The sequence below is a fragment of the Centroberyx gerrardi genome, chromosome 9, assembly GCF_048128805.1.
Source record: "Centroberyx gerrardi isolate f3 chromosome 9, fCenGer3.hap1.cur.20231027, whole genome shotgun sequence".
NCBI classification, from domain to species: domain Eukaryota; kingdom Metazoa; phylum Chordata; class Actinopteri; order Beryciformes; family Berycidae; genus Centroberyx; species Centroberyx gerrardi.
The window spans coordinates 18,448,673-18,476,616 of NC_136005.1; the positions used below are offsets into that span (position 1 = coordinate 18,448,673).

At 39.8% G+C, this 27,944-nt stretch overlaps 1 protein-coding gene across 1 annotated transcript; it reads right to left on the reverse strand.

Moving 5' to 3' along the window:
• Positions 1 to 4,444: 4,444 nt before the first annotated feature.
• Positions 4,445 to 26,058, reverse strand: tprg1 (tumor protein p63 regulated 1). Its single transcript, XM_071923468.2, has 6 exons — positions 25,975 to 26,058; positions 25,343 to 25,595; positions 24,248 to 24,339; positions 21,199 to 21,375; positions 9,832 to 9,985; positions 4,445 to 8,955 (listed from the first exon to the last, which is right to left on the reverse strand). Exons 2-6 carry the CDS (start codon positions 25,580 to 25,582, stop codon positions 8,761 to 8,763), a joined length of 858 nt encoding a protein of 285 aa, XP_071779569.1. The 5' UTR covers positions 25,583 to 25,595; positions 25,975 to 26,058; the 3' UTR covers positions 4,445 to 8,760.
• Positions 26,059 to 27,944: the final 1,886 nt, after the last annotated feature.

Sequence of the window (27,944 nt, forward strand, 5' to 3'; positions counted from 1 at the left end):
GGAAAGGAAATCAGAGCACTTTGCAGTCACAACAGTATAAGACCTCTTAATGCATCTCCATGATCATCCAGTGAGTATGGAGAACACTATAGGGCATGGCACTGTAGTTATTTCTCACTCTGGCTGTCTGTCATGGCTGCCGCTCCAGCTGTGCTTCTCCTTTAGTAAAACGCGGGGCAGCATCTCATCAGTACGTGCCTGAAGATCCTGTAAATCACGCCTCCTGAATGCAGTGGCCATGTGAGCCGTGACGACCGAATTCTGGTTTGCGCCTCATATGAGCTTCGTGTTGAGAAAATATTTACTGTGCATGTAAAGTACGTCCAGGGGGCGGCCAACTCATGTCTGCTGAAGGTTAGCAACGATGGACATCTGGTGAAATTGTAGCCCACAGCTGTCGCCAGCCTGACATCTCCTTGCTCTCAAATTTATCTCCCGCCACTGGGACATCTGCGTACGACATGCCAGCCATATCAAGGACATATTTGCAAGCTGCGAGGAGGTTGCTGGGGACACAGTGGCTGATACAGAAGCCTGGGGGTGTTGGGCGGAGGGGGTCAGACGGGAGGGAGAGCCGGGGCACTCACTTAGCGTCAAGCCATCACATTCTTCCCTCCTCTCCCGGAGGTCAGGCTGGGGGACAGTAAAAGGAGGGCTCTCTCTCTCTTTAACCGCGGCTCAGACTGACATCTTAACCTCACTCATAAACTCCTCCACTTGTTGAGGAACCAGGCCCTTGAGGCAGAAATGGCCACTGCCCAGGACAGTGTGATTAACATTCTTCAGGGATAATACCACTGTTTTGACTTATGGGTCACGTGTCATATGTTCTTACCTTGATAGACTGTGGTTTGGCATGGTTTTCAATTACTGAGATTTTTGGTATTCGTTTTGTGCTGACTGAACAATGCCAGAGGCTTCCAGTGTGTCTTAAAAAGTCCCTAAAACATGTCAAAACCCCACAAAAATCATCTCATTGGATGAAAAAAATTGCAAAAAATTCACTTATTACTTTTTTCTTAAAAATTGTGCTGTTGTGCAAAAGTTTTAGAATAAGGAGCTCTTCATGTGCTTTATATTTTTAAGCAGAATTTAATAATATAACAACAACCAAAACAATAGTAATATTACTACTACTACTACTAATATAACAAGAAGAAGAATCATCATCACAAGTGATCATAATTGACACCACTGAATTTAGTATGGCATTATTATCAGTTTTACAGAGGTCAGAGGTATATTTTCAAATACAGTGGAAGCCTCTGGCATTGCTTAATCAGCACAAAATATATATCTAATATATCAATAATGGAAAACTTGCTGGACTGTGGTATTAACTTATAACTGTAAGGTTTTACAAGAGACTTTTAAATGAAAATACCAGGAGATAGATAGTCTCAGGTTTTATTTCTTAATCCCTGATAACAAAAAAATGATCATCATTATTGAGGCACTCATTGCACAAGCAAACAACTATGTGTTAGAGAGATATGACTGTAAATTCATGGCTGAACAGAGGGCAATATGCTTAAATATACATATACATAAATACAAGCCCATATACATAGGCTTAAAATATACAACAATACCAGTGCAAAAACAGCTGGTAACAATAATATAATGTATAAATAAAACAAACGATACACATACACATGGCATGCTGGAATAGTGCATTTTCTGTGCTTCCTTAGGTGTATGTGGAAGACAGAGGAGAAATGTCAGAGAGTTGTTTCCCCCTGTTGGCAAGAAAGTGAATGTTAATTGCTTTCACATAGAACAGAATGGAATGTTGGGTTCATTTGAGTTAACGCCTAATTAGTGCAAATCATGACCGGGGCAAAATAAATCAAACACAACAAGTTTTCTAAGATAAAATAGCTCACAATTTACTTGCAATAAATAATGAATAAAGTGCAGCAGCTCTCTTGTCAAGGGATAGAGGGTTTCACAGTAGAGTTTTCTTAGTCTTGTTTGTGGGTATCAGTTTGTAGAGAGTCATGGTGTGTATGTGGATTAAAGGATAGCGATGTGAATGTTTAGTGTGTGTGTCTGTCTGTGAGTGTGTGTCTGTGAGTATGTGTGTGTGTGTGTGTGTGTAGGGGTATTCTTAATACACGTCTGGGGCTCAAGCCGGGCCTCCATGCAGACTCTGCTCATTCTCTCTCCACTCCAGCCTTCCAGCAGCCTGTCAGCAGTGCTTAGTTTCACGACTGCTGACCGGCTGCCCGGCCCTCTAATGGGGGCGTCCTAAAACAAGGGGCAGGATGATTGACATGGCAACACAGATTCATACTCTGTGACATGCACAAATATACCATTCCTAAGAGTGCAATCAGCACTGGCCAAATGAATGGTGCTCCTTTAATGCAGCTAATCTATCTTAACTGTCATCAGTGGCACAACCACCTGATTACAGTGTAATCAATCATTTTTGTGTTGAATTCCCAGCACAGTAAAAAGTTGATTAGGTAGAATGTGTTACACACTTTTCACAGTATAACATAATCATACAGGTACGCTCTGATGAGGCTGTTTGATGAATGTCTAATAGACCGAACAATCAACATTGTTAATTTAAATCCTTAATTTGCATAGATCTAAGTGTGCGGAAGTATCCTCTTTTTATGGATTATCAGCACCTTTATTATACAGAATTTATACAGGGATGAAAATTTCAACCACAGTGATGTGGCAACAAACAAAACCATGAACATGTCTTGGATTTTTATGACCGTTGAGCCTGGTTTCTTATGTGTTAGGAACCAAAATCAGTTGTGAGCGTATTGCTGGTGGGTCCTTGTGTGGTGGTACTGTATGTTTTTAATGAGCCAGGGCCGCAGGGTGAGAGAATACATTTTTGGTTTGTGTCCCAGGATGAAAAAATGTTTTGAATGTCTGCCATGAAGCAAAATGTACTGTAATGATAATTTATGAAACAATTCACAGCTCCAGAAAATAATATTTCGACTACAGACGTATTAGTAATGTGTGGCATACCACCACATTGGCAGCTCCTTTCTAAATGTGAATGTACTGTGTGTGTCTTAATTTTAAGTATGATCACTGCAGGCGTGATGTCTGTTAAACATAAAGATAACGGTGTTGTTTATGGACATGGTCAATGTCAAAAGAGGCTTGGAGATCACAGCTCCTTCACCACAGAGACCAAAGACTCCTCACAACTTCCAGATCAAAATATATGCCACTAAAAAGCCATACTTTACTCTTATAAACTGCAATGAGTTGTGTAAATTCAAATGGTGAGCATTTTTTAATAGCACTGATATGTTATACAGTAAGTAAGTCCTGTAACATGCTGCTTCCTCAGGTCTTAGACAGGTCCTAGTGTGAGCTGCACATGAATCAAAGCAAAAAATTTAAACATTAATGATGCAGAATCCCCACAAGCCACAGGATGAGCAACCTTTACAGAGCAGAGGAAACATTTGGGCTGTTTATTACAGCACTAAGGATACACTTTTCTCTCAAGGCCTATCAAATATTTGACCAGTTTCTGATGAATAGTTAATGAAAACGAGCACACAATTTGCGGTAAACTGCGATCTATTTGGCTGTGTGAAACCAAATACAGAAGACTAATTTGTCGTCCTTGAGATTATAATTCTAAACATGAGAGTCTGCTGCCCTGCCAAGTGAGCTAAAGCTCTATTGTGTCTGCCTTAGAAGCTGATAGGTATTGTATCTCTGTATCCTGCAGCTCTACATGCACAGTGGGGTTTTTTTAATTATTGGGACCAACTGAAAAACTGACCAACAGAGTGACTTGCTGTATATAGCGATATTGGTCTGATTGCTTAGCATTACATGTTTAGGATTGCGCATCTTTACTGTTAACTTCATTTGTGTGTCTTGTCCAAATAGTTTTGTGTATCAAAATTATCTGGAAAAGCCACGATGTAGGCAGTTGAAATATGCTGTGTGACTTCTGGGCCAATCCAAAACATGTAGCTATGTGAAGTTTGGTTGCTTGAGCATTTAGGAATTATACTTCACTTCCTGTTTGCATGTCATTGCCATCAAATTTGTTTGTGTGTCACAGCCAAACAGTTCGGATTTTCAAAAATCTGTGTAGCCGTAATCTAGGAAGTCAAAATTCCATGGAGATTTAGACAATTTTACTGTAGAAATAGCAAAAAATAGGTTTTATATAAAATTCTAAATGGCAGAAAAATCATTACAGCGGAAATGAGAAGCCATATGGTTCAGGTGTTATTGGCCAAAATGTTCTATAAAAAATAACTAAGTTGCTTGTTATAACACCACCATCTGGCTGATTGATGTAATTTTAGTAATGGGATGGTCTCTGAGTCCCAGATTGTGTTAAAGAATCAGAAAAAAAATCATAACAAACACAATATGGTTCCAGCACCAACAAGCTTAAATATTATAATAATATCACATCATCTTTTCCCTACATAGGAACGCACACTAGATGATGATTAAATGTACCTTGGATTTAAAAAAAGATAAAAATGAAGACATTATTAAAAGAATCGCAACTATTAATTAATAACTATTTATTGCCAGTCTTCTGATTTCAACTGTATACAAAGATATATAAGTGGCACATTCAGATAAACAGGTCAAACATTTCTTGCATGTTCCTCATAGCTATTGTTTTCTATAATAAGAATCCAGGGTGTGTTCTGGACTCTAACATTCTACATAGTTGGGAGGGTTAGTGGATTTGACAGTTTTCCAAGTGTCCCATAACCCTGAGTTCAGCGCAGGGTCCAGACACAACAGTGACAGCTGGGGAGGGATAAATAAAAACACTATCTCTATCTCCATTACATGAAAGCAATCCAGACAACTACCCAGTAGCCAGTAGCCAACATCCGTGTGCGTGCAAACACATGCACATACATGCATGAACAAACGCATGCATGCGCACACGCGCACACTTTTTCACACACATTCACTCCTTCACACTTACTGTACGCACTGCTGCAAGGGCAACAGATGGAAAAAGAAGAGAGGCGAGAAGAGGGAAAGTGTTATAGAATATAATAAATGCTGTTGGACTTGGCCCGTTAGCAACCAGCATTCCAATGACAGGTGTAACATGTTTACCAAACAAACAAGCCACAGAGATGTCAGAGAAATGAAAATGGTGGCTTGAGGTTGCATGACCTGTGAAAAGAAACTTGGTATCCAAGCTGGCATATCTATGAGGGCTTTGAAGGTATTACAGAGAGATGAGAAGACTGCGTGCCACACCAGGATCGCAAGAGTGTCTCACAGAATTTGTCTTATGTTACTCGCCCCAAGCATCCCAGGCAGCTCTGGTTGTTAGCCGGGGCCATCCAGGGTCACAAGCATTAATGGGGAGTTTTTAAGCCTCTCACTTTCCCAATCAAATTCCACTTCAGGGCAATGGGAATCTCATCTCACATCACAATCAAGCACAATAACTACTTGGAGCTGTCTAGCTAGACATGGAGACAAGGGTGACATTTCCACTTCCGCTGTGGTTTGACCTCCAAGAAAAGCACTCCATACAATCTGTTAGATACGCATCACATCTGGTCTTTTCTTCAGCTAAATTGTTCATATTCACTTACTATTATTTTATGTTGATTGTGTTTCCAGAATAAGCCATGCACCAGAAAGACAAGATAATTCAGAGTGGCTTACAGAATTTGTTGTGTAATTCAGTTCTCTTGGGGCATGTCAAACACACACAGAGTTTCATTTTGGCTAGCGTTCCCCGTCAGAAGTGTGTGCTGTTGTCAATCCATAGCAATTTGATAGGTGCTGCAACCTGCCAGTTGATCAGTTTGATGTTATACTAGTGGAAAATAATTGGACTGAAGCACAAGCCATATTCTCTAGCCCCAGGCACTAACCTACCTTTCCAGAATGGAATGCACTCATTAGAAAGCCTTGAAAGTCATTAATCTTGTGAGTCTATGTATTTCTCTTTGACAATCCAATGATACACACCTCTTCTAAATGCACAGCAAAAGGTGATGAAGAACAGTTAAATTACTCAGATTCCTAAGTCAAATGCACCACACAGTCACATGAAATGACCCATTCATTTGTAAACTATGAAGGACTTATCCTTACCATAATGTATTAAATGAAGGCCAGAATTGTATGTAACTGTATGTAACAATAGCTGTGTATATAGTAGACATGCATAGTTCCAGTAATAAATAATAAATTGGTACACATTGTAAACATTGCTAGCTGTCAGTTACTATTGTGTAGCTTACAATGATATTCATTATTTATTACTAAAGCGATACTTTCACTACATTATCTATATCATGGTGAAAATGTTTGTCATTTATACTCCAATATTTGAATTTGTGTACAGTGTATTATGTCCTAATACACTTTGAGATTCATTGTGAATGAAAAGTGCAGTACAGATAAAATTCATTATTAGCATTATTAAATTGTTGTTCCAGTATCTGTCCTGTCCCATTCATGAATCTTGAGTATAACGTGTGTGCCTGTAATGTTAAGAGCAACTCCTGACCAATTCTAACTCAGATTTTGATTCAGATGCAATACCTTGAGGGTTGAACATAATGATTACTAATGCAAAAGGAACATCTAAGCACAGAGATGGAACATAAACAAAGGGACACGCCTTCCCTCCCCCCTGCTTTCTGCACGCACTTCTGCCCACATTCACCCTATATCTTGGCAATAAAAGCGACTCACATAAAACATCTAGAAGTTCAACAGCCAAGTGAGGAGAGGCTCTTAACTATCCATCAAATAAAGGGTTACAGAAAAGATGAGAAAAGGGCAGATTGAAGCCTAATTAGATTAATTATACTGAAACATGATACAACATGCAAACTGCATTCGTTTGAACAGCAAACAAAATAATCAGAAACATTACATCTTAAGAAGCATAGCTGAATTTGACGTATTGCTTCATTATTTTGAATGTTTTGTAACATGGGGGTCTGTGAAGTTTTTATTGTCACGCTACTGCAAACTGTTTTGCTCTCTGTCCCGCCTGTAGCGAAAATAAAGTCAGAGCAATAAAAGAATTTCACACCATGATTGAAATGATTATTATTTTGTGCTCCATGGAAACCAAACAGAATAAATACAGCACTGTGTGATAATGAAAGAGTTACATGTTCTTTTTTGAATCGAGAAACCCAATTGCATAAACTCTACTGCAATTCTCTTGAGGGGCCAAACTACATTACTTTATGTATGCTCATTTATCTGGCAGTTAATCCTGTTTTTTTTTTTTTTTTTTTGGTACATCTTTTACAACTTGAAGATCAGAAATATAGATGAGGTGCCTCGCTCCGGGGCAGAGCAGCGCTTGATCCAGGATTAGAGACACGTCCTCATCCTGGGAGGAAGCACGTTAACCCCTTCAGACCCTAGGGTGATGATACACGATACTAAAGGTGCTGAACTTAACCATATACTTTACCTTTTGGAATAACAGCTGTATGTATTCCTGGGACACTCACTACTTGACCTTGTTTCCTGATGAGAATAGCCAAAAACTAAATTCATCGCTGGCTTGGTTTGTTTGTTTTACACTTGTCACTTAGAAAAGGATGTGCTACACATTAACGAGGGAAATTTGTGAGCAAAACAGTAGTTTATGAGTCTTGCATTTCACTTTTAAAGCTCTTAATATTGTGTGTGTTAATATGATCCTTCCACAATAGGAGGGAACCACAAGTGGTGGCATTGCTGAGGGGTCAAAAGGCACTGCTAAGGTTTACTAAACAAACCTTTCAGCAAATAGGTCACATAAGAATTTATCTAGGTCAAGGTCAATGTATTTGTATGATAATTAACTAATAATTTAATTTAAACAGAGTGCAGAGGAATCCAAAAAGACCAAAAAGATTTTTAACTTGAACCGAAAGGATAACTCTTTTGTTTGATGCAGGATATGGTCACACCTTTCTTTCAATGACATCCACTGTGTGTTGACGTTTGATTTGTACCTGCGTCATAAGAACGGTTCTTTGGAAATTAACAGGGTCATATCTGGCCATATTCAAATTTAAAAAGAAAAAAAAAGCTTGGAATAAAAAAAAAAACTGAATTTAGAAACATCCATATATTATACCACAGAAGAAAAGAGAACGATACACAGGCTCACATTTGCTTGTCTGTGGCAACAAGAACAGAACTTTACAAGAACAGATAGAACCAAACAAGGCAGACAGATACATGGTAAACAAGCAAATCTGGGGGAAATTCCAGCACCCTGCGCACTGTAATAATACACTATAAATGATAAAACTAAACTGACAAATGTGCCCCCGTGCTCCAGTGAATCTCTAAGGAGCTGAGTGGCATGGGAATGAGCTTTTAACAGGGAAACTGGGGGAGGAAGAAAGGGCTCCCATTGCGAAAGAGTTGAATTACCATATCACTGAGGAGGCAAACACAAAGCTCCTTGAGAGCAGCAGGGGATCCGTCATCCAGTGAAGAGCCGTGTTGAAATGTGGATATTTTCGAGTATTCATACACCACGCACTGGTAATAAGCAGTGGAGGAGATCACACAGTAATTTAAACACTTTGAGAAGCTAGGCCTCATTGTGAAGAAGCACACCTCATAAAAAACACAAATATGGAAAAAACCTTTGGCTAATCCATCTAGAATTTTAAAGAATTTGACTCATCCACATCTGTAAACAACGAGTAATCAACAGAAACTCAGCAACCTATAAATAGTAAACAATTTGGGAATAAAGACAAAGAACCATTAAATACAATGTAGAAGAGCTTAGAACCCGATGTTTCCTCGAGCCAGGCAGTAGCCCAGTTTGTTCTGGTTCCCGATGAAAGACATGACGCCCACGTACGCCTCGACGTGGATGGGCTGGTTCAGGACCAGGACGCCGTTGGCCTTCCCAGGAACCGGCTTCATGGCGTGGGCTTTCTGGGCCGCCTGTCTGAGCTGCTCCTGGAAGTTCTGGATCTGCGGACAGGAGGGCAGGAGGATCTACGTATCAGAAATCACATTTATTTCTTTTTTCCCCCTGTTCCTTCTTAGAAACGTCGATCTGATCGATGATCTGAGGTCACCTGACTAAGTTTCCTGACCAGCACTATGGGCCACATTTAACAGCTAGGAGGTGATCTCCTGCTGGAGGGGGGCAAGTGAAGCTGGGAGGGAAGCGGGGAGTAGGGAGAAGGAGGAAGGAGGTGCAGGTCAAGAGTCAAAGTCTCTGCCAAACCACCCATCTGTTGTGATGCCTAAGCTGTCTGCACCTAAGGGGCCCAACAAGGCACATTTCTCATTCTCAAGTGATGGAGGACTGAGACACGCATTGCATTACATTGCATTCTTAGATTTGCTTCCAGGTCCTTGCACACCAGTTTGACTCCGCCAGGCTGTGATTTGACATAATGTCCCCCTCTGTGTCAACAGAATCAAAGCTATCATGATGTTTTATGTCATGTTAGAAGAGTGTGGTATAAATGGTGAATGACCATGCAGTACTAGAATTCAGATCTGTGTCCGTTTTTGGTTTCTATGTAGGTCAAAAAGGACAGATTACACACAGATGATATCTGGTACCTAATTCCAAGTAAGTAATTTCTCTGGGCGTCTGATGACTCATTCGCCCGGATGATGAATTTCACTACAGCTGCTATTTTTTTTAAGTGATACAGAAAGTATAAATACCTACTGGTCTAAAGAAGAGACGTTTGCTGGATTAGGGAAATGTGACTAAAACAAATGGCAAACCATATTGTTACATTACAAATGTTTCTGCTGACAACATGTGCTGACAAATGAAATAATGACACACTCTGTCGCTGATGGTCTTGCAGCAGCGCTTTGACTTACTTCACAGAGGGCAACAAACTTGTCACTGGCGTTCCTCACAGGGTGGTAAGTGAAGGTGATGAAGGGATAGTCGGTGGCGAAGGGGTTCCACCTGGAGGCGAAGGAGGGCTCTCTCTGCCTGTCCCAGAACACACGCACGCCCTCGCCCTCTCTCCTGAACACACCAAGACCACGGGACAGAGGAACCAGTCAGTGATGCATTTAACTCAGCTGTGTCACACAAATTCACATTCCACAGTTTATGTTTTCATCAGATCAATTATATTAATTATTGCTTTCTGCAAACACGGCCTAGTTTTGTTCTCCACTGTTGATTATATACAAAACTCTGAATGCGGGTGCTTTCATCGCCTCTGGCCATAACCAGAAATATCTATATTTTATATTTAGTTATTATATTATATTGTAGATATTATTATTATTTACATATTATAAATGACAGGCTATAGGACTTAAGTCTTATACTGGGTTTTACAAGTGTAGATGCTATTATTCAGGTGCCATATTGTCACATAATTGCTTTTGCCCCATAGATTTTAAACCCACTGACACACAGAAAAAGAAATGCATAAAGGTTAAGGATGGTCAAATAAAGTGACTGTTGACATTATAGGCCAATACAAGAACATGTCATTTGTGTGCACACATAAAAATGTACAGCTACCTTCTGATGTGGAATAACTACACCTCTATGGAACATTACATTATTATTTACCATATTCATACCATGTCATATTATTTACCTAAAGAAGACTGCTTGACCTTAAGACCCATTGGGCTTCATGGTAACAATGTTAGAATAAAGAAAAAATGTCACTAATCTATCTTCAACACTGAGGGCAATCTGATGTTTGCCAGGTTTAGAGATAATCTACCGTCTGTTCACCATATTCTCTTTCTTTTGCTGCTCTTTCTTTAGTCATTTTAAAGTAAATAGGTTTTAATGAAAAGCCCTGGGGCCATATCTTTTTTTCCAGCCTGATGAAACCTCAGAAGACTCCATTTGTCTGGGAGCAAACGGAGCTCCTAACACTTGCAGATTCCCCCTTTGAAATGATGTTGGCGCTGGTCTGCGCTCTGTGAAGCTCTCCACAATACTCTATTTACTGTTTGTCCATCAAAAACTATCTAGGCCTCTCATGTCTCCAAGACTAATACCTGGGAGGAATACAGTATCTTTGCTGCTATTCAAAACACACAGGGTCGGATAAAGTTCACCGCTGAAGCTCAAAACACCCCTCCCTCCTGTACAATATTTACATAAACTTGAATCTATTTGAGATGATACACTTAGACAGCAAGAGAATAAGAGAAGATCCTTTCATCTCACTGAAGTCAGTCAATTAACACTGAAAATTATCACAATTACTTCTAGCTATCATTTAAGCCATGTTAAAACTTGTTTTATGCAAGTTAAGCCAATATTCCAATGCATTAATTTCCACTCTAACCCCTGAGTGACTTTTTATTGCCCTGTAGGAAATGGAAATACATTTTCTTCAATGGTTCTTCTCATGCTCTCTCAGTGAGATGTTACATTTTTCGAAAACAAGACCATACAAATCAAATTAGACATTTAATGGATGCCCGGCATCGCTGTTGTCCATAACCCAAAAATAAATAATCTTTTTCTCATGCCGAAAGGTCTGCTGTGCCCACACAGATTTGCAGCAGCAGTTAAATGAGGTTGTCTTTCATATTTTCACCAAGTGTGAGGTCCATGCAGTATCTCCCTCTGCAAGCCTTGGGGGCAGTTGTTATATACAAGGCAAATATTTTGCTTACATACCATCTATGCTCCTAGAGTTATGGGCATGCAACTTGAGAAGTGTGACAGGCGGTTTTGACTGAAGATGCTTTCTACTTTGAATGATACACTAGAAAATACATACCATGTTTTCCCAAAGAAAACATGGTATGTATTTTCTAGTATATCATATCATTTTGGGATCTATTAGCTATGATTTTTAACTGTGGAGGCACCTGATGATGGATTTTAGGCATTTTTAGCTACATCATCGGCCATACCTCTTTCTCAGCTGATGATCACCTGTTTTAATAAAGAATGTGAACAATTACTGGCTAAAAGTTGATTCAAACCAGTTGCTTGAAAAACCTGCAGTGACAGGTTTGAATACCCAATCGAACATAATTACATATGTAGTGGAACACCACAAGGAATATTGTTAAAGTAGATCACTTTTACAGAAAAACGGCCAGGTACTTTTGACAAAACATTGTCAATGGTTTGTTTTGTTTTGGTTTGGAGTCTTGCAACACAGCATTTTCTAAATGTGGGCGACAAGATTTGCTCTCAGAAAAAAATGCGGAGAATTCTGTTTCTGTATCCCACTTCTAAGGAGTAATTTCCTCCATAATGGATGTTGCTAAGTCATTTTGTATTATTAGAAAACATGGAACCTTCTCTTTTAAATACAATAAGCTTATCTATCAAAAAACATGGAAAAAAAAACAAAGAATGTTGGTGATTCTCTCTCTCTCTCTCTCTCTCTCTCTCTCTCTCACACACACACACACAGATTGGAGAGAATATCAAAGATGCATATCACGATTTCATCATTTCATAGTCCATGGTCGTTGTTGAAACATTTATGTTGATTTTGTCAACAAAAGCTGGCCATTTGCTTTTGTTAGAAAGATAAAAGCTGCATTTGGTAACTTTTGCTTGTTGGCAGTCTCTCTGGCAGGGAGAGGAAAGTATTTTATAAGTCAGAAATCTATTCTTGTTGCCTATGTAATACCTCTGAGCTGTATGGTGGATGCACAGCCACTTGGGTTTGGTGCTCAACCCAAGTACCACAGTATGTAGACACTGAAGATTGGTATCAAGAAGTTTAGTTTAGTTTAGTTTGGTTTAGTTTGAAAAATATAAATGCGAGCACCAATATACGATGCATCTAATAGACGGTCAAGTTGCAAATGTGGTCCTTGATTGCAAATGAAATTCAGTAGCAAGATAGTGGCAGCAAGTTATCATATACAGTATATTTTTTAAAATTCAACCAAAATAAGTATAGAAAGTACATACTAATGAGAATAGGAATATCAAGTTACACAAGAATATCAAAGCACAAGACTATAGCATAACTACACAATACAATAAATAGCTCTCCCAATACTTGACCTCAACATTACCACACATACATACAAACATACATAACATACATACATCATACATCCCCATTACTCCATAACCCTGTCTAATAACCACTGCCTGACCTTGACCTTGAAGGTATGTTGGCTTGAGGCCGGTTTAACAGGTAGAGGCTGTTGATGACAGTCCTGCGCCCCAGTGAACAGAAATGAGCACTGACCAGATTTAACCCTGAGCCTTGCTGTACACAAGTTTCAGAACTTGAAAAAAATTGACACACATAAAAAGAAAAAACAAATGTATTAAAAATACTCAATTTTTACTTTGTATAAAGGATGCTCATAAAGTGTAACTTGTTATGCCAATTGAAAAAATAACTATTTCGGTAACAATTTTTGTGATTCTGTCAACAGCTCTAATATCAATTTATGATGGAATTAGAGCTATGATTCTTGCTTGCTAATGCTAACTAGTTTGCACTGATTGACAAGAATGAAAAAGTCTGTAATTGTAAAAAGAATCTATAAAAAAAAATCTATAATTTACCTGCCTGGTTAGATAAAAAAAGATAACTGAATAAATAAATCAGGATGCAGCCTATTTCCCAAGAGTGTCCTGATTTCCTTAACGATCTGTCATGCTCATGTCCTCATTTTACCACATCGAGAACACATCTTGCGCAAGAGCACTTCCTGCCAACCAGAATTAAACACCTGAGGCTAAACAATAGTGGTGCAGTTGCTGATATGTCACGGTCCCAGGGAGGGGCTGCATTATAATGCAATCATCTAGCCCTGTTTACACAAGCGCTCTCAAAATGACAATGCTACTCCTGAACTTTGTGTGCTTCTTCTAAAAAACATTGTGCTGGGAGAAAAGGGGAGGAAAGGAAAACTCAGAGTGGTACAAAGGCAAAGCCCGGGCTAAAAGACTGATTATATTTCACCAAAAGCGAGTGAGGATGGGGGGTTACGTTTGTACACATTTCCCTTTGTAAGAGCACAGAGCTATTGGCCTTGTATAAATGGGGATATAAAAAAGCTTTGGAGAATTCCACAGGTAAGCTATCACTGGGAGAGGACCAGCCCAAACAGGCAGAGCAGGGCTGGGCTTTCCAGCCAGAGGCCTTGGAAGTCTTCACGGTGTTTATGTGGCAGATCTGGGGTTTGGACTTTCACTGAGCCTCACATCTTGGAAACAGTCGGGTAAAGGAAGAAATGGCAGAAGTAAACTGAACCTGTATGATGTCATTCAGGAGTTTCTCAGGGATAGTATTTGCGTCAGTGAAATTTCTAAAACCGCGCATACGAACTTTTTGACCAAACTGCTCCAAAAAGCACGGGTCAAATTGAGAAAATCCACCTTCTGCTGCCCCTCTGAAAGCACTTCCACCTTAACACAGGTATTTATACGAAAAGCACACGTGCGTAAAAGAACCACTGTATTCTTAGTTAAGCTTTAGGGCAAGCGACTAAAAATTCCTTCACTGCGCTTTCAGGGGCTTTGGACTCATAAGTCAACACACAAGATAAATATCAGGCCCAAGCTTCAGTTGTCATGGCAAGTGTCCCACATTGTCTCAGAGCCAACAAACAAATGCTCTGATTGCTCAATAGAGCCTGCAAGGTTGTCAGCCATCCATGCAGCCAATCCCTCCAACAAGCCACTCTACAGTTTCATTCAACAGGATCTATGTGAGAGTTAAGAAGAGATAGAAGTAGGATTATGTGAATAGATAGATAGATAGATAGATAGATAGATAGATAGATAGATAGATAGATAGATAGATAGGAACTTTATTAATCCTGCACACAGAAAGCTGCTCCCAAAGTGTTTGAATTTGGAATGTCTGATGAAGAGCGGTGTGCTCAAAACATTATATAATGTAGTGGTGTTTATAAATTCATACAACCTGGGAGCAGCTTTCTCTCTACTCTTGTTCTATGCTTTGTTTTTCTGTCCGGCACCTGATCAAGCCTGGGATGTGCCTGCTGGGTTTTATTGTTGAAACAGGAGACAGGCTACAGCTATAGCTAGAATACCTGGCAATAACTTGTGTCAGCTGTATAAAGAATTCAGTTGTTGCATCTTAGTTTGCAGAGAAAATAATAGCCTGTCTTCAATTCTTTGCACTTCCTGCAGCGAGCGTCCTCTACATGAAAGCGCAGTCGTAGTCAGAATTAATGGGAATCAATCATTCAGGCAAGGAAAAGCAGCAAGTGTTCAATCTCAACTTCTGTGATGATGAACAAGCTACCGGAGGGACAAGTAGTAGAACTATTTTGCAACTATTCAGTAAAGTGAAGTCACCTTGATGCTTGATTTCTCAGATATATCTACAATGTTAATCCCGCATTTCTGACGCCTCTAATGGATCTTCTGGACGCTCCTGCTTTTTGCTGGAATCAGAGCCCTTACTACAATACTGTGGTTTGACATCTTTCTCTTGTGCTTTTTACTGAATGGCAAGTTTGACAACATAGTTCGATTTGATGGTGGAGTGAAGACAATAGTGTGTGGCCTCAGACCTCAAAGCTCATTTAAAGAGAATTGCAGGTGTGTGTCTCCTCTCAAAAAGCACACCCTGCTCACTGGCAAACACCAGTCTCCTTGCTGAGGGACGAAAATGCTTACTTCAACATCAGCACAGACATTATTTACATTTATATTCATGTAAAGCACATATTTCCACACTCAAATCTGACTTTCCCAGTTCTCATGCCGATTACAGTGTGCCAGTGGCTAAATGAACATCTGGTGAAGTTTCCTCCATGATGTCTGAAGTGGCTACTATGTACTGACTGCCCTCTGCTGTTTGAATGTGCAAGCTGCTTTGGTTTCTACTGGCGTGGTCATGTCAAACAGAATGATGATCATATCGAGGGCTTGGAGCCAAAGGGGCGTAAGTGCGTTATAGTAGATTTTACAGGAGAGCCAAAACAAATGTTGATCAAACTTGGATCAGCTGCCGTTACCACATACTAAGCACAATATTTTAACTTTTTGTGTTATCAGATTGAGCATTACTATAAAAACAATACTGCTACAGTTTAAGTTGAATTATATTTGTTAACTTTTTTAAAAATGGCAAAAGAGTGAAATACGCCTTTTTGGCACAAACATTGTCCCAATACAGCCATGCAGAATATGGGCGTATGTAAGTAAACAATTGTAAAACACATTCATTTTAATACAAATCTAGCAATTACACTTCAATCAACACTGAAATATAAAACAAGATCAGAATGAATATCTTTATCTTGAAGTAATGCTCAGCAACTTTCACCAAGGCCTTTAAAATTGTAGGCTAAATGGAACATATCAAATTGATTGATACATTTTTTCTGTTAAAAACTTTTAATAAACCTTTTTAATAAACCTCTATAGACATAAGAAACTACTTTTGATTCTAAACTACTACTTTTTTTTTCTTTTGCTAGTATAATACATTTTTGTATGTGTCCCAGGACACATCACTTATTGATGTGTCCTGGGACATTCAAAGACCTGTAAAACTCCTCATAACACTGAGGGATAACTTCAGCTACCAGCAGTCTTACTATCAGAGCTCATCTTGACCAGTTCACACTCCTAACATTATAAAATAACATTTTGAATCTATAGGCCTAAGTATTTCATGGGAATATTAACATATTTACATTCATCTAATATTGACCTAGAATATTAATTAGGATATGAATAGGATACTAAAAATGATGTGATCATGCTGCCATGCTAGCATTACTTACGTCAGCATGCATTTTGAGTTGACCTAAGTGCTGTTAGAATCCTCTACCCACAATGCTTGTTCAGTGTCAAAAGTGGGGTTTTGCTAGGTGTCAAAAGGGCGTAAGTGCAGTTATGCCCTTTTGACAGCAAACAAAACCCTACTTTTACTGTTAAGGTTTTCAGTTTTTGTTTAATTAAAACGTATGGGTCATGATTTCAGTTGTGTCCTTTTGGCACTGAAAAGATCTCGCTGAGACCTTTCAATTGATATATAATACTCATATTCGCCCAAAATCGCAATTGGCTCCAAAGCCCTCGATATTTTAAGCAGGTCTGACATTCAGGAAGAACTGATACAAAACTGGCCAGCTGTATATGTGATTTTGAGAAGTTACTCACATATGATCTATTTACTAAACAATTGGCAAATAATTACATTGAAAAATAAAAAGTGTAATTGTGATAGTTTAATAATTGACTATGTGAGGAAAAACAGTAAAATTCAGATAATTCTATTTGGAGGTGGGGGCTAAATAGGGCATCATTCACTCTAAAGCCTTATTCAGACAAAGTGCGTCTGATCAGGTGAGAGACACAGGGGTGCAGTGCGGGGATTATTTCCGACCTTCATAGATATTTTTTCACAACAGTTACTGAAGGAACCTCTTGTGGGGCTTCTTTAAATCTCCACACCCGACTCTTTCAGACAGGAATATAAAAAAAAATGGCATTTGAATGATGTGCTGGGTAGTGCAGTAATTAGCTTGTCTAGACGGTTTGGAAAGAAGGCACTTAAAACACATCTTTCCCCACAGATGCAGAATACACTGCACTTCACGTCTTGGGTGCACCTGGAGAATGTGGGATGAAAACACAATCACGGTGACTAAAAATACTGCCACTCCCACAACACTTTCTATTGGCATCATCAAAGTTTTGGGAGGCTGATGGAGCACACACAGGAAACAGAATATTGATGCCAAATAAGACACTCCATAGAGGAAATGTGATGTTCTTTACTCTGGAGCTGATGGCCAGGGGAAGACTCAGGTCAAACATTCTGAACAAGGGAAGGAGATGGGAACCTGGCAATACAGCAAGTTCACTTCTATTGCAAAATATATCCCAGGGAATCCAAGTTGCACAACACAGTTGAATCCACAAAACATAAAACATCCATCCTTTAGCATCAAACCTACAGTGCACAAACATCAGGTCAAGATGGCATGCATCTGTGGAGCTGTGGATGTTTTCTCAAACACTAAGTGGAGCCAAAGACCTTTCAGTTGCCTTGCATGGTACAGTCAAATGCTGTAAGATGCCATTGCAAAATAGTAAGCTGAAAACAATAATGATGTCGATGAAAAGGATTATCATGTAATATTGCCATCGGTGTTAAAGCAAAGCAGAGTGTGGACAACACTCTGGCTCAATATTGCAACATTTAAGGCAATGAACTGCCTCAGTGTGGTCACAAAATTGTATTTAATTGTATGTAACTTTTCTACCTCAACTGTGTAGGTGTGACATTTATAGTATACAATGCTTACAAAGTTGCTGTAAACATTGTTGCAGAAGGGCTTTTTAGCAGTACCAGTTGTAGAACGTGATTCTGTCCTACATACAGGTCCTTTCAGCCATGACAACATCAATCAGATCAGGAAATAAGATGTGGCACGTTCCTCCATTAAAATGTCTCTATCAAAAGCAGACACTGACATCAGGTGGTCAAATGACAACTGTGACCAGGCAAATCATGTTGCGAATACCTTCTATTGTCACACTGCTGAATATGAACACTGACACCTCAAGAGGTACGGTCAAGTGTCAGTATTGTGACAATGACCTAAAGATGCAGCTGAGTCATATAATTTAGATTTCACATCAAAAGATGAACATGAGGAAAAGGTGCAGATATTCAGCTTTTGATTTTAGGTACTTGTGGCCTCCATGATAATAAATGACAGTTGTTATGGTTGGTCCTCTGATCGCCAGATCATAAAGTTTAAGCCAAAGTGATGTTAAGTGAATACTGTGGGACAAAATATATTCACTGTCTCAGGTTTTTGATATATCAAAATTGAAGACTCAGTATATTTCTTTGACATTTTCTGAAAGGCCTTGAGTGCAACCCGACCCATCACCGCTGTGCCTCAAATTACAAAAGGACAACTTGAACATGGTAACTTTCTAAGTCAATTTTCCAATAGAATTCTTGATCAAAACAAGCTGTCAATATGTTTTTCCTAAAGCATGATGCAGTGGCGTCTCTGGGCCAGTCAGTCAACACTTCACTCACAGTAGAGAAAGGACTCCACTTTTGGCAGTTGAGGGACAGCTGATAGCAATTGTTGATGTCACTGTGAAATATAGATGAATGAATAATCCTGTGTGTGTGTTGAAGTGGGTTTCTAACATGTTATAGGTCCGTTACATCAATAATAATGATAATTTTAAAAGATTAAAGTAACATTAACATAAAGGCCAGAAATTCCCCAGTATCTGACAGTTTGTACTTTTTCCTCACATTCATTTTTGATGTGGAAAACAAAAGTAATGTACTGTTACAGTACTTGAGTGAACTCTTTTCTCATATATCCATGTACTGAACTGCGGATCACTTTCTGCAAAACATAAGAAGAAACGATTGACCTAGCGAAAAAAGGAGAGACTTCCAGAGTGAGAGAATGAGAGAGAGAGAGAGAGAGAGTGGTGAAGATGAAGACAGAAGGGGGGAGATGTCTGTGCCTGAGTCTTTTTACTTGAAACCGTCTCTTTACTGTTGGACTCCCGGGTGGTTTTCACTAGCGTTTTATTTATAATTTAACGTAATGTGCAGAGATAAAGCCTCCAATAAAGGCCGCCCTCTCTAAGCGCTTCACAGCACATTACATTTTATTCATCAAATTAGTTTTACTTGGTTTGGTGTCCCCTGAGCCATCTTTAAAAGGTTTGGATGAAAGGACTACATTAATTTTGCCACTAATCAGTTAAGTGACAGCTCCAAGTGACAGCTATGCACTCCTTGCCCCAAAAAAGCTCTCTACACACACACTCTCCTCTCAGCTCCACTACTCTATACGCTTCCCTCGTTCCACCCCGTCTAACTTTGCACCAATCGTCTCCCTGCATCCCGCTCACCGCCTAGATGCCTCTCAGCTTCTCACTGCTAATACCTGTTGAGTAAATCATGCATACTCTAATTCTTCTGAATTCATTAAAGATACCACAGATCCAACTTTCTCATTAAATTTGATACATATAGGATTCTTTGGATAATATATTACTTTTAAATTACTTGTGAAACACTAAAATTGTAGCAAAAAATAGGATCAGACACATTTTGAGGCAGAACTTAGCGGTTTACCATCCGCCAAAAGGGATATTTTTTTTGCAGGGAATTGTGCCGTTGCGGAGCAACTCAGAGCATGAAGCAGATAATTAGGGCTAACATTTGTAATGCGCCAAATTGTGTAGTCTTTTTTTCTTTTAATTAGCAACACACTTATCACCAATGTATTTGTGAGAAAACTCTACACAGAGCATTTTAAAGTAGACCTATTAAGAAATAGACAAAAAAAAAGCTATAAAGGCTATAAAGAGAGACACAGCTTTGCCCAGGCTTTCTCTGGGACACAATACTATTTTGCACACTGTCCACATGCCAGTGAATTTGTCTCTATCAGGTTACAGTGCCATATTCCTCCAACTCACTTCAGAAATGTTTTCCTCGCTCTACAAGACAGGTGACGCCCAAAGAGCAAATAGACAACATTAAAAAGACGACATTTACAACACAGTAACAGGTAAGTGTCCTGCAGAAATCTCATATCTCCAAAAAGTCAACTTTTTAGGAATGGAGAACATTTTATCCAGGCATTTTTGGCACTTTACAATGTATTTTGAATAGGTTGGCCTAGTTCCAGGGTCATGAATTATGTTCTGCACAAAGCGGACAATGTCTGCTGCCAAATGCAGAAAAAACAGACGAAGGCTTTGCTGAATATGCAAAGCTGAAGTTCGCTGGAATAAATTTCCCTACACAAATTACATGAAATTAAGGGGCTTTTCTTGTAGACAACCTGGCATGTAGCCTCAGAAAAGCTGCAGGTGTTATGGATCGGAGGGGCTGAAAGATACTGACAAAAAATCTAATTGTGAGTATTTGACAGAAAACTGCAATTGTGATTAAAACGGTGATTCATAACATCAAAAGTTTTTCTTGTCATATGTTTTTTTGGAACTTTACAATTGTTTGAAGAAAAGTGATTTTGTTAAAAAGAATCATCAATATTGTACTTGATTCATGAACTAAAGGTTACCTGCAGCTCTAAAACACCTTGTTCAGGAATCCATTTTGGACCCAACTCTCTCTTAAGCAATTAATTGCAGCCTCTGTGATTTGGAAATTGCAAAAGTTGATTTTGCGATTTTGATTTTTTGTTTTGACTAATTGTTCAGCTCTAATAGGAGGCACACGTTCTCTGTTGAAGGGCGGGTGCAGTGAGGGCGAGGGAACTCACGAGAGCAGAGAGCGCTTGGGGAAGGTAAAGGTGCCATGGGAGATGCGGTCCACAAAGTTGAGCGGGATCCTCTGGATTTGTTCACAGTTGAACATCACAAAGTCGTACTTGCAGACCAGGAGAGAGTTGTCTGTGATGAGCACAACACGCTCTTTCTCGTTGTTCCAGTGATCCACCCTGAAAGAGCAACAACCACAGAGTGAATGTGAGACCTACAGTAAGAGCATTTCACTTACTTTCCTTTATAATGAGATAACTGTCGCCCATATATTGTTATTCATATTTTCAACGCAAAAGCTTTTCAAGCAAACAAACTGAATTCTCTACCACGGTTGCTTTATTTTTAGTGTAGTGAATATTGTTAGAAGTCATGTGTGAATGAACCAACAGGATTTATCTGCTCAGATGACGACTCTTAGTACCCATGATATCAACATGTAGTACAGTGTGGCAAGATGGGCAGGTGGTGATTGTCCTGTGACTGGAAATTCACTGATTCAATCCCCATGACAACCAATGTCCATCCATGTGGAAGTATCCTTGAAAAAGATACATTTGCTACAGAGGTGTGAGAAATGCCTGACCCTGCAGTCTGACCCCTCTTGTGATAGGTATGTATGTACTATGTGTGTGTAAGGGGGATAAGCTTGGGTACGGGTATCAGATTGTAGAGAGTGACTTTCTGTATGTGTATTAGAGTCAGTGTGTGAATGTGTTTTTAGTATTTGCATGCAGTGTGGATCTGTGGATGTGTGTATTCTGCAGGAAGTTATTTTAAGTTAATAAGAAAAACATGTATAGCAAAGTCGCTCAATTATGTACTGCAAAAGCTTCACGATTTCACAAAACGCCCTTGGCAAAGATCATACAATATACATGCAAGCATTTCAAAGTCCCTAACTTTGTTTTACCAACCAAAAATAAATAAATAAATCGATAAAATTAACAACAAACACCTTCCGACGCAACTAACCAAAGTAGCCTTCTGTTTTCTCTTCAAAGCCCAGACCCAAAAATCTGTCCAGAAAAGGTTTGTCTTATTAACTGCTGTCCAAACAGCATCTCTTCAGACATGGACTCTATGTCTCTGTCCCTCACCGCTGTGCGCACCACTAATTCATGGTGGCATGGATTCTGCTGGAGCGGCTCGCTGTCTTACCGCCCCGGTGAGCTGGGCGCACGTGCCCGACTCCGAGTGAGACGCTCCTGATCGCTGCCGGCAGCCCGAAGCCGAGAAGATTCACCGAGTTCACCGAGCAGCCGAGGCAACGTATGAGAGGTGTGGGGCGAAGAAGCTGAATTACCTCTGACTGCGCTAATGAAATGAGTTAACCTGACCGGGCACAGACAGGGGTCATGGGCACAGAGGTGTTACGGGCCTCCAGGTTCACACCCTGGGCGGTCCAACATGCCGCTGGGGCTCCAGGTTGATACAGCAACAAAGTGTTAGTCATGAGAAAGATGCTGCGGTTATCCTCTTCTGCAGGACCTGCTTCAGACCCTTTTGACAGGGAATGGCAAAGTCAGCTGCTTAAACAAACTAGATCACCTTTCAATAAACACTTCAATAACTTCTAATAACTTCTAAAAACTGCTATTCTCGTTTTTAACTGCTAATAGTACTGCTTGAATATATGCTTATTGACTATTGCTTGTGTCTGTATATTGCACTGGATGCCACTTTACTGTTATTGTTTATTGTTTTGTTTTTGTCTATCTGCTATTTGCATAAGCTAAATTCCTCCTATGCGCATATGTACCTGGCGAAAATAAATCTGAATCTGCATCAATTACCATTCAGTTTCTCTTTTAGTAATGTGTTTATGCACTGCTACTGCAAATGTGGACACAAAAGGAAAAAGAACATTTAACGATTCACCCTCACAAATACATATACTGTATTTCTGAAGCAGATGAATTGAGACCGTCTAAAAAAAATATCTGACTCTTCCAACAGCGAGCTACCATGCTCAACAAAGAGAGCTTTGAGGAATTTCTCATCCAGTTAGCTTGTATGACATTACTCACTGGTCTCCCTCGGGGAAATTCAGTGGTGTCACGGAATTTCCATATAATGCGCTCTTTTTGTTGCAAGAACCCCACAGTAGCTTCTGCAGCTACAGTAACTGCAGGCCCAATGTAGGACAAATGTTAACGTGTGTTGGACGCAGCTGCATAAATGGGATGTATTATTCATTATCACATGGCCAGCCTTTTAAATGTTTCCTGAAAGCTTGTGCAGGAGTGATACAACCTGACATCTGCAAGTGCACTCGATAAATGTCCTCCAGTCACTTCATTTTGCTCCGTGTTCATTTCAGTTTCATCATTTCCTCTGCGCTGATTTATTTACTGAACATTAGGCTTAGACTGATACGGGAGTTTGGGGTTTGATAAGGACATTGATATTTCTGGGTGAAAGGTTAATTGATAAGGATTTGTTTTTTCTGTGGTATTGTAAAAGGTAGGCATCTCTATGAAAATATTTGAGGAAATATTCCTCATATCTGGCTCTCAAAGAACAATTGTGACAGCGGTTGGCTCTAAAATGTCTTGCTACTTAACATAAATCATCATTATAGCTGATATTCTTTTGTCTTAAAGTAGCACCTTAACACCTTCTAAATTAACATTTTGTGGCTATGCAGACATTGCACTTTTCTGCAATAACTTGATACTGCGATGAATGGTATCTGTCTAGCCTTATCAAATATGCTAGAGTGTTATGACCCTGAATACAGGACTAGTTCTATCAAAAGGAACTACTCGAGAAACTTTCATCTTGGACCTTGGATCTGTTAAAAAAAACCATCCTACTCTCCAAGTGTTTCAATGATCATTACATACGTAGAGACTGACAAGCAACTATTCCCTTCTACAGAAGCAAACCAATGCCACTTAGGGAGAAGCACTCTTAAAGAGCGGCCATGAGAGAGATTACACTTACGACGGAAAAGAGCGGCTCATAATATTCTCTGCGTTTACAATGATATACTGCATACTGACATGAACATGAGGCTGTGTATGGAACACGGCAACATGAACTCACTCTGCCATCAGCCAAATACTGCAGACGCTGCCATCTATCTCTTTATCCACCAGAGTCTCAATGTCTTCAATGGCCTGATTCAGAGTGCCAGGCTGAGGAGAAAAAACACAGACATGGGTGTCACTTTCTAATTTTCTATTGTCACAATCCCACAGGACACACACAGCAAGCCTAAGGTGTGATCTGTGAGGCAGACATGCAGTTGAGACCCAGTACTCCAGGAAAATCTCAGAGCCACTGTGTGTCGAAAGGAATTACAATAAACAAAACATATACAGCTCTGTTTTATAAAAATGATTACAAATGAATAAAGCTGCGCCTGCACCTTCTGTGTATAAATGTATGAGTAACTCGGGTATTTGAACACACAAGAGCAAGCTTCAGTGCCTAATATTAAAAACATCCTAAACTTCAACCGAGGCCTTCCCTGTTTTGCAATGCCATCTAGGCTTTTTTATAACAAGCTACTCTATACTTACACTATGTTTTAACCTTTTCATACCAAGTTCAAGAATTTAAAGGAGGTGAGGGTGGGGGCTCATGCCAGAGGGTCCTGACAGTCTTACTGTAACCGGAGCCTGGGTGCTGAGCTGGCTTGGCAGCATGGGATGTTTGACTGAGCTGCCAATGCTGCTCTCCAGACATACTGGAGGTCTAGAGTCAATGTGGCAGATCTGTCTGACAAATTGACATTAAATCAATGATTTACATTCGGTTGGCACTGTTGCATTGGCTTGGCAGCTGCAAGGCTCGGTTTTATTTATGGTGGGCATGGGATGCCTACTGCAGCATTAAGTATTGTTATTCCAGCAATCATAGTGCTATGTGTTTATGTTGAACACCATGTGGTTTTAAGCTTGAACTGTTTGTTTCGTGTTCTCTGACAAATCGTGGCTACACTAACACAGGCCACAAGGATAATATTCCTGCATTTAAAAATAAAAATGACAATAAATTTCACATATAGCCTAGACCTGGCAAGGTGAGCCCCCTAAAACACCTGACAGAGGGACTATCTGTGCCAATTTAGTGTTACAAACCCATTATAGCAGCACAGACGCCCATGGTGTCAAGTGGAAATGTGCAAGTCTTTACCCTCAAAACAAAGAACCTCTTGAGCTTGAACTGGTCCAGTGCTGACACCCAGCGATTCTCCTGGGGCTGGGTGCTGGGTAACGGGGTGGCAGCCTCCTCCTCCTCCTTCTTCTTCTTCCTCTCCTCCTCCTCTTCAGGCCGGGCTGTGTGTGGAGGCTGAGGCTCCTCCTGGACCTCAGAGGGACTCAGCTGATCCGCCTGCTCCACAGCCTGCACTCCTTCCTCCTCAGCCTCAATCATTGTGCTTCAACACCTGAAAACAACACCAACAACACCGATGTATGCAAATGAGGCGAAATCTGGTGCGAGGCCCCACTTCATATAACCGACAGCTTCTGACACATTTTGAGCACGCCTAATGAGGTCATAATTAATGCAAACTATTGATTGATTGATTGAACTGATCTTTTACAATATAGCCACTTCGTATCGACCTGAAACCTTCCCCCGCTGTCACCTGCCTGAATAAATGAAAAACTTCCCGACTGTCGAAACTAAACTCGCCGCCTCTCTTCGCTCTTCACAGCCGAAAGCAGCATCCGAGTAAAAAAAAATACTATAAGTGAGCACTTGACTTTACGATGCCTGTAGACAACGTCTCCCTAATTCAATAATGCAGAAGATTTACTTACCGAGTTATTATCGAGGGCGTAGAAAATGATGAAAGGCAGATGAAAGGACAGCAGCAACAGGTGCATAACTTCCTTGTTCCGCAGCATTTGTTTTGCTGGGCGTAGACAAGGTAAGAGGAGAGCGGACTGTACTCAGAAAGCACTCGGGCTTTTCATTAGTCAGGTCTGATTGACAGTGGGTTAGGCCGCAAAACTTGGCCACTTATGCATGTTAATCTTTTAATAAGCGAGCTGCTGGTCTGGGACCGGTTTACATAGGCTACAGTTTTCGCCTATTAGTTTCGAGTTTCGATTTCCGTCTAGTTTAGGATAAAGGGTTTCATTCCCAAACGGCCTATATCAATTTTGGAAAAGTTTTGCTATCTGAAATTCGTCAGGCAGTGTTTGAAAATGATTCTGTCCTCAAAATCTTATAAGCAAATGTCAAAGATGACTCCTAACTTCAGTATTAACCCATATGCTTAACTTCCATGTCAGCAGTTAATATGGGAGAGTGGGTGTCATTCTTTTTTTTTTTTCTTTAAATGGTGGATATCCCATTTTGGAACGAAACTCTTCATTTATTAACATAGGAACCACATGGAGAAACTTGCTAAGGCCTGGGACTGTTGCAAATTGAGGCGTTGTCCTGTCAATGTCAGATAAATGGTGTCAAATGTACAGTATATTGCACTGGGTCCAGGCCAGCCCTGGTAAAGCTGCTGCTTACACAGTTATGGGTGGAGTTAGTAACCAGAAATGCTCTTAAAATGTTTGGAATGTCCAAAGAAAATGTTCTCCTAACACAAAGCTGTGGAGAAAAAAAACTTTGGTTTTTTGTGAATGCTGAAAAATTAACTTCTGAATTAACTGCATTCATCACTTAAAGGTCCCAATAGTCTAATTTAACATACGGTTACAGTAACAAACTAGATGAATCCTGAAACTCTTGATATAAAGCGCAATGTAATAAAATGATAAAAATAATCAAATAAGCACGATGGAATTAAAATGTTGTGTACCCAACTTAAGACCCACTTTTCATTTTCTTTCATCATAGAGGTCAACTTGGTAACCTTTGCTTCAAGCACCAAGATTGACCAATTTATTACCATTCATTCATCATTTATGAACTCCATCTTCAAAAATGTTCATGCGATGTGACCAGAGATCCTAGATCGGTACTCTCTGAAACATTATATTGAGTTTTACTGTGGGCCTGTGGTTATTTTAGTTCAGAATCATACACAACAACAACCACCACCACAGACGAATACAAAATAAATGGTTTACTAATGGAGGTTAAAGATAGGAGCAGCCTACTCCAAAATCTTCAGTCAGGATTTTATAATCTGAACAAGATGTAGCAATTGAAATTGTCCTAAACAAGAGGTATTACTGTATTCAATCGCTGTTCAAGTGCAGGATCAAGACTGAAAAAGTATCATTGTCATCTAGGTTGTATTTTAAGTCTTAAATCTGAAAGCTATGGAGAACACTTGACGGCTAACTTAATGTATAAACAACGGCTCTTGTGCAACAGACTATTCATAGTTGCTCATGAAAGCTTTAGCTTGCTTCGATTTTCCTCTCTCAAGATTATGCTCCTGCTTTGACGTCTTTTCCTAAAATACCAGTGTGTGATGTTCATGATTTAACCGGACAATAACATAATCAACCAATTGTGGGATGAACTGGATCGTTGAAAGCGAATTCGACTTTCTCCTCCCACAAATCCTTGAATAGCATCACCATTTAAACGTCAGTCTGCATGTAAGCTAATGGTTTCTGACATAGCATGCTGTAAGGCCACTCATTCCCAGTCACCACTCTTTCAGGGAGCTATTCCTATGGCTTGTTGGAAGTTTAAAACCGATCCAGTTGTAATCTGCAGCCATCAAAGAATGTTGACAGAATTCTAAAGGCATTCTTTCAGCACGGTTGCTTAGCTACTCCCACGGACTGCAGGCGGAGATTTTCATGGTCTTTAG

Excerpts from the sequence above, each read along its gene's own strand:
- tprg1 (XM_071923468.2), bottom strand. The coding sequence starts at position 25,582 with ATGATTGAGGCTGAGGAGGAAGGAGTGCAGGCTGTGGAGCAGGCGGAT. Across the intron at positions 21,376-24,247 it reads AGTATTTGGCTGATGGCAGA|GGTGGATCACTGGAACAACG; the intron begins GTGAGTTCATGT and ends TTGCTCTTTCAG. Across the intron at positions 9,986-21,198 it reads CCCAAGCGCTCTCTGCTCTC|GAGAGAGGGCGAGGGCGTGC; the intron begins GTGAGTTCCCTC and ends TGGTGTGTTCAG.